The sequence below is a fragment of the Hypomesus nipponensis genome, chromosome 28 (genome assembly GCF_054491055.1).
Source record: "Hypomesus nipponensis isolate SF chromosome 28, ASM5449105v1, whole genome shotgun sequence".
NCBI classification, from domain to species: Eukaryota; Metazoa; Chordata; class Actinopteri; order Osmeriformes; family Osmeridae; genus Hypomesus; species Hypomesus nipponensis.
Window position 1 is genome coordinate 3,705,620 of NC_140388.1, and position 13,774 is coordinate 3,719,393.

The window sequence follows — 13,774 nt, forward strand, 5'->3', positions numbered from 1 at the left end:
CTATTTTAACATTTTATATTCTTTCCAAAATTCGAGTTTAAAGTTGTAACAGTCATGTTTGCATTCTGTGCTCTTTTTGCTTTAATGTTAGGACGCATTAGCAGGGCCAACCTCAATAAATTAAATGGCCAATGTCAACTTTTGTGATCGGTGTAAAGGACCAATAAAAGACTGACGTTCTGTGTTCAACTTTCTTTCTTCCCTTTTATAAAGAGCAGATGTGTGTTTGAAATCTCACTCAGTAAGGGTAATTTGGCTGACTCTCCCTGCATCTCAGATGGAATACTACCATCCTATGAAGATAGGATGTCAGAATAAATGTAAAAATCCAGTTCCATACATACATACAGTATATACAGTAGTATTATACATCAAGCACACTTTTCTTGCTATCCTAATTTGAAACCCTTCATGTAGTGGAAAAGGCGTCAACCACAGGAACAACAGCCGCCAGATGCTAAACTCACTGCTCAGGTAAATGTACATGGTGATTAGAATATCTTAACCCTTGTGTTGTCTTAGGGTCAAAAACATGACTGCTATTATATTTAACAGCAGAGAAAACCCTCATAGTCTTTTTTTAACTTCAAATGTCGTACTTTTCCTATTGACCCTAACATTCATAAAAATACATCACAACAATCACCGACACACACGTACACAATAAGAAGTTTAGATTATGTGTGCTACAGATGTAGGTTACAGAGTCTATAAAAGGTGCTGAAGATGACAGTACCTCCATTTCTCTCTTTGCGAAAGCCATGACTGCACATTTCAATGTTGTAATAAAACTGGTGGTGTTCACAGATTAAAGTCAATGTATTTCCACTGTGAAGAGGGAAACCCCAGATGTTCACAAAGTTTGATGAATGACAGGTTGTGTTTCAATGCGAAATATATTTAAGGTTGAAAATTAAATTAAGCTGTATTTTATTACCCTTTGGGCAAGGGCATACAGATTGTTAACAGTACCCAAAGAGACTGCAATCATGTTGCACATTCAGAAACAGTTGCATCATTTTTATTCTGTCTAAAATAAACAAAAACATTAAATAAAATATAAGCCAATCATTATGTACAGCATGTTTGAGAGTGTTTCAGATGCAGCAAATCTGCCTGTTTCTTATCAAACTAGTCCTCACTGATGACTAGAAGGCATATTTCATTCTTGGCATTAAGTTTATACCCAACTTGACTCAACTCTGTTGTCTAAATCAGCCACACAAATGCATTGATTATAACTTTACTAATGGCTCATGTAGAACATAAATACATACCTCAGTGTCTCCAGTTTGCAGAGTGGGTTCCCCAGTCCAGCAGAGAGCAACTTTATGCCGGCATCCTTCAGATCATTGTTACTTAGATCTAGTTGTCTCAGGAAGGAGTTTGACTTCAGCACTGAGCCCAGAGAAACACAGCCTTCCTCTGTGATGTGACAGGCTGACAGCCTGTAGAAGGGAGGGATCATTAGGGAGGGATCACAAACACTTTTTATTGTTATCTCTACTCTTGATGCATGATTATGCTTTACTTATGGTCTGCACCTCCTCTTCAACATCGACCACCTCTGGAGGAGTGAAACTCTCCCACTGAATTGCTAAGTTTCCCTGAGAGTTTGTCCTTGTCTTTCTTGAGGGTTTAGGTTGGTTTAGTTGCAGTTCTATGGGTGTGTGTGAAGCTATACAAATAACATTTGACTTGAACACAATGACATAGTAGCCAGTAACCAATGTGAAAATGAAGGCAGGTTCAAGAAAATGAACCTGCCTGAGAAGCTGATTTTACTAAACTGGATTGTACTTGTGAAATATTCCAATAACGATCCCGTCTAATGTATACTGAGACATCATGTGGTCTTCCTGAGGTATTTCTAAATCATATAATGTGAAATGTAGGCCATCAGTGAATCTTTCATTCTTGACTGTCTAGTGTCTTTCTGAGCCAATCAGATCACAATCCCCTTGGTACTAGGATCAATACTAGGTTTAGTATCTCCTATTATTAGTGCTATAGATGACACTGTTGTACTGACATGATCAAACTATGAATGATTATATGACACTGTTCAGGAATAGTTAGCTTGATTGTGTTATAAATTATTAATTGTACATATTAATAAATATGGTTATTATTATATTGAGTTTTTAGTTGATATTCATTCTTTATTTGCTGTTATTAATGTGTGAGTGAGTGTCCATGGCCACAGGTAAACATCCCCCTTGAGGATAACTGGAGGGCTGAAGGTGGAGCCCAAGATAGGAGGACTTAAGAACTGGGAGTCACAGCATCTGGGCTGAGAGAACAGTCTCTGACCCTGCAGGTAGTCACTAGGGCTGCAACTAACGATTATTTTAATAATCGATTAATCTGTCGATTCTTTTTTCGATTCATCAATGAATCGGATAAAAATACAATTAATTAATTTCCAACCCATTATTCAAAAACACAACTGACAAACTGCAAATTCACAGTGCAAAAAATCTTCAGAATGTGCACAAACAGGCACACAATTTTGAAAAAATTATTAATATTAGCATGGATTTAATGCTATTTTCCAAGATGAGCAATTTATTTGAGTTTTGTTTAAAACGATTGAAAATTGAAAGGTTGTGGAAGTAGGCCAGACTTTATTAGAATTTTTTTGACACCATTTTGAAAAAAGTTAAGATTTGTGAGGATTAAGCTATTTTCAAAGATTAGTGATTTTCTATCATTTTATTTCAAACTTAATTGAAAAGGTAAAGGCTGTGGAAGTATACCAGACATTGTTAAGATACTCTAGTGTCTGTTTGAGGTTTTATATTCCTAAAAATATTATAAAAGTCTACATTTTTCAAAATGGTATGGGTTATTTTCACCCGGTCTCTAACGCGATGCTGCAAAGTAGCGTCTTCCGAAAGTGAGACGAATGTCGAATATGAAAATAACTTCACCTCGGTCAATGAACACACTGTTTCAATGTATTTAGTGTGAAATGCTCCCACACCTTGGATGACTTGGGTCGTACTGATTTCTCTGCCTCCGCCATGTGTTTCAGAACAACGTCTCTCCGATGGCCTTTCCTCTACCTCCGCTCCGCGCTCAACTAAACTTTTTTTAAATACTTAAACATCTCCGCAACATATTGAGTGGCGTAATAATCGCGCGACACAACGAATCGATAATGAAATTTGTTGCCAACGCTTTTAATAATCGATTTTAATCGATTTAATTGATTCGTTGTTGCAGCCCTGGTAGTCACAGCATCTGGGCTGAGAGAACAGTCTCTCTCTGACCGTGCATGTAGTCACACTCATTTTTAGTTCATTGGGTTCCAGAAAAGGAAGTTCACATTATTTCCATTAAATAAAGTTTAATTTCTAAGGCGGCTTGTGCTGCAAAACTAACCTGGTAAAATTAATTATAATAAATTATACAAATTCAGGTAGCATATCACAAAAAGAATTGTCTGGCAGGTACACAGACCTGTTGGGTAGGTACAGAGACAGCTGAGCTGCCAGGTTATGGCCCCATACAGTTTGTGATGCGTGATTGAAACTATTAGTTCAATACTTAACATGATTACAGACCTCAGTGTCTCCAATTTCCAGAGTGGACTCCCCAAAACAGCAGAGAGAAGCTTCATATCTGATTTCCCCAGGTCACTGTTACTCAGGTCCATTTCTCTCGGAGATGAGGGCTTTGACTTCAGAGCTGAGGCCAAAGAAGCACACGCTTCCTCTGTGATGTTACAGCTTGACACCCTGTAAAATGATCATTATTAAAAGAAACATTACAATCTTTACTGCCCTCTGGAATTGGAAGGATTATCTTCATTTCTGGTCTTGACCAGATTAAACCTGATACACAGTGCTACATGCTGGTGTTGACCAGATTAAACCTGATACAGGGTACTACATGCTGGGGCCGGTTGCACTAAAATAGACTTAGTCTTAGACTTAAATGTGACTTTAAGTCTGACTTGCCAGAGACACTTCTATTAACCTGTTGCGTAAAGCTTCCCTGTGAGTGACTAACATAGTGTTTTGAAACGTCTTAATTTAACCCCAACACTACTTCCATTTATCAACAACTCCTACACAGATGGCTAGTGTCAATGCAATGATTTATGCTGTCATGTCATTTTAGTGGAAACGCAGAGCCCAGTTCAACATCTCTGCAGTTACATTATCAAACAGCATTTATTTTGTAATAAATGATGCTACGATAAGGACTAGCAGATCGTTGGCATAGCAACACAGCTCTTACCTCAGGCTTAGCCCGATTGAAGAAGTGGCTAACTTTCCTACTGCAAATTAAGACAGTCTTACTATTTACACAACAGACAGGCTTAATTAGACTAATCTGACCTTACAATTTAAGACCGTCTAAAGCCAAGACGAGGCTAAAACTAAGTGTATGCAACTGGCCCCTGTTGTTGACCAGATTAAACCTGATACAGGGTGAAGATTGCAGATTCTCTTGTTGATCATTGAAAGACTGACTCACGTTGACAACCGCATCTCCTACTTTTAGTTTTTCATAACTCAGATTTGTCCTTGCAGGCATACGTTTACTAAATCATTTCAATAGCAACCACATTCTCTAAATCCAGCATCCAAATACAAAGTGTGATGTGTGATAGTAACTATTAGTAGTTTGCTGTTGAACATGCTTACTGACCTCAACGTCTCCAGTTTGCAGAGTGGATTCCACTGTAGATCAGAGAGCAATTGCATTTCTGGAATCTGGAGGTCATTGTTGCTCAGGTCCAGTTCTCTCAGGGTGGAGGGGTTTGACCTCAGAGCTGAAACCAGAGAAGCACAGCCTTCCTCTGTGACCCCACAGCATGACAGCCTGCAAAATTGATCAAATAACATACTTGACTCATCTAGGTATATACGTATACATAAGTCGAATATTTTAGTCCAATGTGTCAAGATGTTATCTTCCATATTTCTGTCTGTGTATTGAGGCTATAGCTCGTCACACGGCTCCCCTCCACTGCTGAGAAGGAAGAAGGACTTGTCTAATAGTGGTGCTGAACATGAATCCTTCCACAAGTATCACTTGTGTTTTGTTTCAGTTCAGAAGTCAAATTAATGATTCAAGCCTTTCCAGCCTGAGCCAACATTCAGAAAATGTTAATTTGCTGCTAGAATATTATATGTATTATATGCATATTCATATTACATTAATTTTCATGTTAAATCATACACCTGAACTGTTTATACCACATTGCAGAGAAGCACTAGGGCTTTCTATGATATAAATATACGTATGATTATTTAAGGCTAGTCATCCTTTATCAAGAAGATTTCACGCGACGGGGGCGCTAGTGTGCCGTGTATGGAGTAAGACGTCTCTGCGAGAGCTCCTCTCTGTTCAGTTTATATATGTTTAAATTTGCCGTCTTTAACAAAGTTTGCTCGAAAATATCATCACACTTATGTTTCTATATCCCTGCATGATCGTTTGAGACCAAGAAATGTAGACTATCGCTAACTCTAAAGCCAAAGAAAAGAAAGACAGACCGTCGAGGCCGAGGCTAGCTAACAGCAGCGTGGCTAACGAGGACGCCCCCGGCGAGCAACACGCCTCTTCCATGGAGGACTTGAAAAACATGCAGGATACGATCCTGAAGACCATCAACACCCGGTTCGACCTACTGGATGAGAAGTTTGCGTCTCTCCAGTCGTCGCACAACAGCCTGGCGACCCGAATGGACAAAATAGATGAGACGGTTTCAGACGACAACGCCCGTCTGCAGTCTATGGAGAACGCTTTTCTCCGAACCAGGACGAACGACTCGAGGCGTAATAAATAAATCAAGTTTGTGGGGATCCCCGAAGGAGAGGAAAAGGGAAATCCGACTGAGTTTGTGAGCGCTCTCATTCCTAAATTGTTAGGCGAGGTTCACTTCCCAAAGCCGGTAATTGTGACTTTGACCGTGGCATGGTTGTTGGTGCCAGACAGGCTGGTCTGAGTATTTCAGAAACTGCTGATCTGGAATTTTCACGCACAACCATCTCTAGTTGTGTGGACCAAAATGCCTTGTTGAGGTCAGAGGAGAACGGGCAGACTGGTTCGAGATGATTGAAAGGCAACAATAACTCAAATAATCACTCGTTACAACCAAGGTATGCAGAATTACCATCGAATACTTATCAAACTAGTCCTCACTGATGACAGAAAGCATATCTTAATCTTGGCATGATGTTAATATCCAACTTGAGAATAAATTATATTGTCTAAAATCAACCATACGAAGACATTGTGCTATTATAACTTTGCTATTGTCTCATGTAAAACATAAATACAGATCTCAGTGTCTCAAGTTTGCAGAGTGGGTTCCCCAGTCCAGCAGAGAGCAGCTTCATGCCGGCATCCTTCAGATCATTGTTACTTAGATCTAGTTGTCTCAGGAAGGAGGTTGACTTCAGCACTGAGCCCAGAGAAGCACAGCCTTCCTCTGTGATGTGACAGCCTGACAGCCTGTAGAAGGTTATCGTTAGGGAGGGATCAAAAACACTACTACCCTCTAGAGGTAGAAATATAGAATATCAGTCTGATCATTTTCTTCTCAAACACGAAGAAGGTTTGATAAGTCGGATGACTGTCTGTCCTGGTTGGTTAACTTTCCCTTTATCTTAAATGCAATACCATCCTTTAATATGTAAAAAAAGGGCCTGCACTACGAATCAAGGTCAACATGATGTGAATCACTTTCAGTTACCCGTCTACGCGAAAGTGTAACAATCGCAATCACGATAAGTGGTATCACGACGGCGATTATCAACTCTCTAACTCAACCCAGATCTTTCCAATCTAGAGACGTGCGCGTTCACATAAAGGGGCGGTGTTTGCACCGTATGTCCAATCGCAAACATGGACGAAACAAGCGCCACATATTTCACGCAGGATCAGACAACAATCTTACAAACTTGGTCTACTCCTCCTGCGTGAAATATTGTAATACAAACATATCAGGAATACAGACATATAATACAGGCAAAATTCAACAAAGTTGCTGCTGCCAAGCTGGCAGAAAATATCAGCACTGTATTCTTTTGCACTATAGGGCGCACTGGATTATAAGGCGCACTGTCAATGAATGGTCTGATGAATCAATGAATCTGATGAACTGGTGCAGCCTGAACTACTTGGAGCTCAACCCTCTGAAGACAGTGGAGTTGGTTGTGGATTTCAGAAAGAGCCTGGTCCCACTCAGCCCCATCACGCTGTGTGACTCCTCCACCCTAACTCCACTGTGGAGCCTTCAGCTTCCTGGGCTCTATCATCTCCCAGTACCTCAAGTGAGAGCTGAACATCAGCTCTCTCACCAAGAAAGCTCAACAGAGGATGTACTTCCTGCAGCAGCTGAAGAAGTCCAACCTGCTAAAGACAAGGGTGGTGCACTTCTACACAGCCATCATTAAGTCTATCTTCACCTCCGCCATCACCATCTGGTACACTGCTGTCAGTGCCAAGGTTAAAGGCAGACTGCAGCATATCATCCGCATTTCAAACTGACAATTCTGCAATTGGCAGTTAGGGTTTTTGAGACAAATATTCCTCAGGTTGCTGTGCAGAGTCCATAGTCCTACGCACAGCTTATTTTTCCTGACGCTACCCAACATGGCCTAAGGCATCTTTGGCTTGTATCTTACTGCAGTATTTTTGTAATACTGTTCACTTTTGTATTTGCTGTAAATAAGTCTGTATTTACTGTAAATAAGGTTGTATTTTTGTACATTATTTTTGTATCTGTGTTTATATTTCTACTCTATTGTTACACCCCAACCAACAACCTCGTATGTGTTAACTTACCACAGATGTGACCTCTGCCCTGTATCCAGGACAGGGCCATACAGGGCCAGGTTAAGGACATCTGGGGCCCGGGGCGGAAGCCGACCCGAGTCGTCCCCCCCCCCCCAACACGCAAAATATTTATATATATATATATATATATATATATTATTACTATGATCAATATATATTAGAGAGAGAGAGAGGGATTGGTAATTAAATTATGACAGAAAAAAATATCCGTATGTGATACATTGTAATTTCAGTGGCGGCTGCTGGTCTTTCGAAGAGGGGAAGCTCATTTTCGGCCTACATCCTAAAAATGTTTTATTTATTTGGCTAGTTCACTGGCTAGTTCACCCCTACAACAAGCCTAGCCTAATTAATGAATGAACGAACAATCTAACAAAACAATATTAATCAAGGAGGAAATGTGGAAATGAGGTTAAACTGAAACAAAGAACGTGGTGTATAATTGTATGAAATGTATGATGAATATTGGTTAGCAATTTCGCCATGCAAAGAAGCAAGAAATAGGTTGCTGCAGTTTGTCCTTCAACTACAGTTGCAAAATCCACGATGGGACTGAGCTTGAATACCTTCGGTGACTTTTTGTAGTACAAGATTATTGTCAATCAAAAGGAGATGCAGTCTTTAGACAGACCCTCTAATCATCACGCGGAAGCCCAGCGTCCAGTCCAGCCCACTCCTCCATTCACCCCCAGAGATGCTGAGCGTCCGAGGCGGGACAAATCTCAGCATTCATCCAATGACCGTATAGTTTCGAAGCACTGAAAAAAACTGTTCAGAGCAGCCCCATTGAAGTCCATGGAAGCTGAGCTTCAACAGGGAAATGCACTGTGACGCTACGGGAATGTATGAGAAGGAAACGTGTTTTAATTGCAGGGGAAGCTGAGCTTCCCTTGCATTCTTAAAGAAATCGCCACTGATTGTAATACATTGTAACACGCACCCCTAGCCAGCCACAATGTCAAAATACATTGGAACATGCAGTCTAGCGTGCACACACACAGCCCAGCGAACACACATTAACAAACAACTCGATTGAATAATTTAATTATCAGGCTGTGGCCGCCTACTGAAAAGAACATAAGCTAGATAATCAGTGTGGGACTCCACTCGTCTAATTTCTTTGAAGGCAAAGTCACGAATTAAATCGTTAATCGTCAATTTGGCGAATCAGGTCAACATCGTTTGACATCATCTTCATGCGAAGCCATTGTTGTCTTGCATGTTTTGATACCAGCAACGACACGTGACGCTAAGAGAACGTGGACCTCACGACGGGTGGGTAAATGCATGAAAAAAATTGTTGTGTTTTTTTTTTTATCTCCCGTGCCGGGGCCCCCTAGTGGCCGGGGCCCGGGGTAGCAGCCCCTCCTGCCCTTTGCACAAACGCGGCCCTGGCGCCATATCATTGATTAGGCTGAAATAAGTCTTTGATGTGCAGTGAGCCAAAGTCTGAAGGGCCTTGGGGCAGCTGTGTGTCTGTCTTGTGATTGTGGGACGGACCAATGACTCTTGAGTACGATGTATTATAAAACATTGTTTTATAATACATCGTACCCAATGTTGTCTGAAGTTCTTTGGGGTTCAGTGTGCATCAGCTGGGAAGTGCTGATGTTACTGGATACTCCAGTTCTGTCTAGGAAACTAGATGGAGCTGTCTAGTGAACTGTTTTTGGGTACTTTAATTTCTAAGGCAGCTTATGCTGCAAAACTAACCTGGTAAAAATAAATAATAATGAATTATACACACATGTAGCATATCACAGTTGTAACATATTACTGCAAGAGCCATTCAACCCCACATTTGCCTGCTTCAGCAAATCAAGACAAAACATATTCATTAGGTAATTGAGAGAATGGGAAACAGAATGGGGAAATACATTATAATAAATAAATAAATAAACTGATATGTGAGATAACGCAAGCACACCGAATAATAATAAATGTATGTGAGAGAGAATATAGGTTGTGGTTTGCCAGAGGCAACCCCCCCGCCCCCCCCCCCCCCCCCCCCGGAAGGTACATAGACCTGTTGGGGTAGGTACAGAGACAGTAGGGCTGCCAGGTTATGACCCCATACAGCTTGTGATGTGTGATTGAAACTATTAGTTCAAGACTAAACATGATTACAGACCTCAGTGTCTCCAATTTCCAGAGTGGACTCCTCAAAACAGCAGAGAGAAGCTTCATATCTGATTTCCTCAGGTCATTGTTACTCAGGTCCAGTACTCTCGGAGAGGAGGGCTTTGACTTCAGAGCCGAGGCCAAAGAAGCACACGCTTCCTCTGTGATGTTACAGCTGGACACCCTGTGAAAGGATCATTATTACAAAAAGCATTACAATCTCTACTGCCCTCTGGTATTGGAAGGATTATCTTCATTTCTGGTCTTGACCAGATTAAACCTGATACACAGTGCTACATGCTGGTGTTGACCAGATTAAACCTGATACAGGGTACTACATGCTGGGGCCGGTTGCATACAAATAGAATTAATCTTAGACTTAAATGCGACTTTAAGTCTGACTTGCCATAGACACTTCTATTAACCTGTTGCATAAAGCTTCCCGGTGAGTGACTAACATAATGTGTTTTCAAACGTCTTAATTTAACCCCAACACTACTTCCATTTATCAACAACTCCAACGCAGATGGCTAGTGTCAATGCAATGATTTATGCTGTCATGCCATTTTAGTGGAAACGCAGAGCCCACTCCAACATCTCTGCAGTAACATTAACAAACGGCATTTATTTTGTAATAAATGATGCTACGATAAGGACGTACTAGCAGATCGTTGGCATAGCAACACAGCTCTTACCTCAGGCTTAGCCCGATTGAAGAAGTGGCTAACTTTCCTACTGCAAATTAAGATAGTCTTACTATTTACACAACAGACAGGCTTAATTAGACTAATCTGACCTTACAATTTAAGACCGTCTAAAGCCAAGACGAGGCTAAAACTAAGTGTATGCAACTGGCCCCTGTTGTTGACCAGATTAAACCTGATACAGGGTGAAGATTGCAGATTCTCTTGTTGATCATTGAAAGACTGACTCACGTTGACAACCGCATCTCCTACTTTTAGTTTTTCATAACTCAGATTTGTCCTTGCAGGCATACGTTTACTAAATCATTTCAATAGCAACCACATTCTCTAAATCCAGCATCCAAATACAAAGTGTGATGTGTGATAGTAACTATTAGTAGTTTGCTGTTGAACATGCTTACTGACCTCAACGTCTCCAGTTTGCAGAGTGGATTCCACTGTAGATCGGACAGCAATTGCATTTCTGGAATCTGGAGGTCATTGTTGCTCAGGTCCAGTTCTCTCAGGGTGGAGGGGTTTGACCTCAGAGCTGAGACCAGAGAAGCACAGCCTTCCTCTGTGACCCCACAGCATGACAGCCTGCAAAATTGATCAAATAACATACTTGACTCATCTAGGTATATACGTATACATAAGTCGAATATTTTAGTCCAATGTGTCAAGATGTTATCTTCCATGTTTCTGTCTGTGTATTGAGGCTATAGCTCGTCACACGGCTCCCCTCCACTGCTGAGAAGGAAGAAGGACTTGTCTAATAGTGGTGCTGAACATGAATCCTTCCACAAGTATCACTTGTGTTTTGTTCCAGTCCAGAAGTCAAGTTAATGATTCAAGCCTTTCCAGCCTGAGCCAACATTCAGAAGAATTAAATTTGCTGCTCGAATATTATCTTAATATGCATATTCATATTACATTAATTTTCATGTTAAACCAGACACCTGAACTGTTTATACCACATTGCAGAGAAGCACTAGGGCTTTCTATGATATAAATATACGTGTGATGATTTAAGGCTAGTCATCCTTTATCAAGAAGATTTCACGCAGCAATTTTTACAAACATATTCTCTGTCATCAATCTCTTCCTCTATTTCATCAGACAACTTCATTTTCAACCACTTTGATTACAAGATATGTTTATTTAGCAAGTTTCACAGAAATCTGCAAACAATTTAGGTTCGAGAAAATATATCTTCAAACATCTACACAACTGCAAATGCTCCACCACCCAGTCACCATGGTACCCTCCAGTGTTCAGTCACCATGGCACCCTCCAGTGTTCAGTCACCATGGTGACATCCAGGGTTCAGTGCTTGGTCACCTCCCTCCTCTTCCTCCTGTACAGCCTTGCTCTTGGACAGATCCTAATCCATCATGGGTTCCTCTACCCTCCCTGTCCTTAGCCGCTGCAGTCAATTCCTCAATAAACTTCAATAAGCCCAGAACTCTGGTGCTCATATGCTCACCTCCACCAAGATCACATCACCCCTGTCCTTCACAACCTCCACTGGCTCCAGGTTGAATACAGGATTCACTTTAAAATACTACTCACCCCCTCTAAAGTCATAAACGACCTGGCACCTCCCTACCTCTCCAACCTCCTCCTCCACCACAACCATTCTCAAGCCCTGTCTAGGAAACTAAATGGAGCTGTGTAGCGAATTGTCTTTGTGTTACTGTGTTAAACTCTTCATGATTAATCGCTATAAAGGATTTCTGTTTGGTCGTTTAAAAAACTCTTAATTCATCAAAGGAACTATGTATCTCCCACAAATTTCCATCACATCCTTATGCCTGTATCTCCTTCCAGTCATGCAGTTTCAATGTAACCAATAAGCAACCACATTATCTAAATCAAACACGCAAATGTGATTGAATGTGTAACTACTAGTTGCCCCTTGAAAATGTTTACGGACCTCAGTGTCTCCAGTTTGCAGAGTGGATCCTCCAGTACAGCAGAGAGCAGCTTCATGCCTGAATCCTTCAGGTCACTTTTGCTCAGGTCCAGATCTCTCAGAAGGGAGGGGTTTGTCTTCAGAGCTGAAGCCAGAGAAGCACAGCCTTCTTCTGCAATGTGACAGCCTGACAGCCTGTAGAAGGATCATTACAAAAAAGATTACAAACACTGTGTCTGGCCCCGCTCTACTTCTCCAACCTCCTCCTCCACCACAACCACTCTCAAGCCCAGGACCAAGCTCTGGACCTGACAGTTGCAGCACCCTCCCTCCCTTCCTCCCTCCCAAACCAAATTCCAACATGCCTGCTATTTTTCATTGAGGCCCTCAAAACCCACCTTTTTAAAGCTTGTGTTCACCAGTTAACCTCCCTCCTGTCTTTCCCCTTCATGTGTGATTGAAACTATTAGTTCAAGACTAAACATGATTACAGACCTCAGTGTCTCCAATTTCCAGAGTGGACTCCTCAAAACAGCAGAGAGAAGCTTCATATCTGATTTCCTCAGGTCATTGTTACTCAGGTCCAGTACTCTCGGAGAGGAGGGCTTTGACTTCAGAGCCGAGGCCAAAGAAGCACACGCTTCCTCTGTGATGTTACAGCTGGACACCCTGTGAAAGGATCATTATTACAAAAAGCATTACAATCTCTACTGCCCTCTGGTATTGGAAGGATTATCTTCATTTCTGGTCTTGACCAGATTAAACCTGATACACAGTGCTACATGCTGGTGTTGACCAGATTAAACCTGATACAGGGTACTACATGCTGGGGCCGGTTGCATACAAATAGAATTAATCTTAGACTTAAATGCGACTTTAAGTCTGACTTGCCATAGACACTTCTATTAACCTGTTGCATAAAGCTTCCCGGTGAGTGACTAACATAATGTGTTTTCAAACGTCTTAATTTAACCCCAACACTACTTCCATTTATCAACAACTCCAACGCAGATGGCTAGTGTCAATGCAATGATTTATGCTGTCATGCCATTTTAGTGGAAACGCAGAGCCCACTCCAACATCTCTGCAGTAACATTAACAAACGGCATTTATTTTGTAATAAATGATGCTACGATAAGGACGTACTAGCAGATCGTTGGCATAGCAACACAGCTCTTACCTCAGGCTTAGCCCGATTGAAGAAGTGGCTAACTTTCCTACTGCAAATTAAGAT

General features: G+C 41.2%; 1 protein-coding gene across 1 annotated transcript; it reads right to left on the reverse strand.

Annotated features, from left to right (window-relative positions):
• Positions 1-987: 987 nt before the first annotated feature.
• LOC146219521 (ribonuclease inhibitor-like) lies at positions 988-13,147 on the reverse strand. Its single transcript, XM_084695285.1, has 9 exons — positions 13,036-13,147; positions 12,562-12,735; positions 11,052-11,225; positions 9,953-10,126; positions 6,292-6,474; positions 4,663-4,836; positions 3,570-3,743; positions 1,278-1,448; positions 988-1,030 (listed from the first exon to the last, which is right to left on the reverse strand). Exons 1-9 carry the CDS (start codon positions 13,089-13,091, stop codon positions 988-990), a joined length of 1,323 nt encoding a protein of 440 aa, XP_084551411.1. The 5' UTR covers positions 13,092-13,147.
• Between the last annotated feature and the right edge of the window lie 627 nt (positions 13,148-13,774).

Coding starts and splice junctions, on each gene's coding strand:
- LOC146219521 (XM_084695285.1), bottom strand. CDS start 13,091: ATGAAGCTTCTCTCTGCTGTTTTGAGGAGTCCACTCTGGAAATTGGAG. Junction 3,744..4,662: donor TGCAAACTGGAGACGTTGAG/GTCAGTAAGCAT, acceptor ATCATTTTACAG/GGTGTCAAGCTGTAACATCA. Junction 1,031..1,277: donor TGCAAACTGGAGACACTGAG/GTATGTATTTAT, acceptor TGTTTATTTTAG/ACAGAATAAAAATGATGCAA.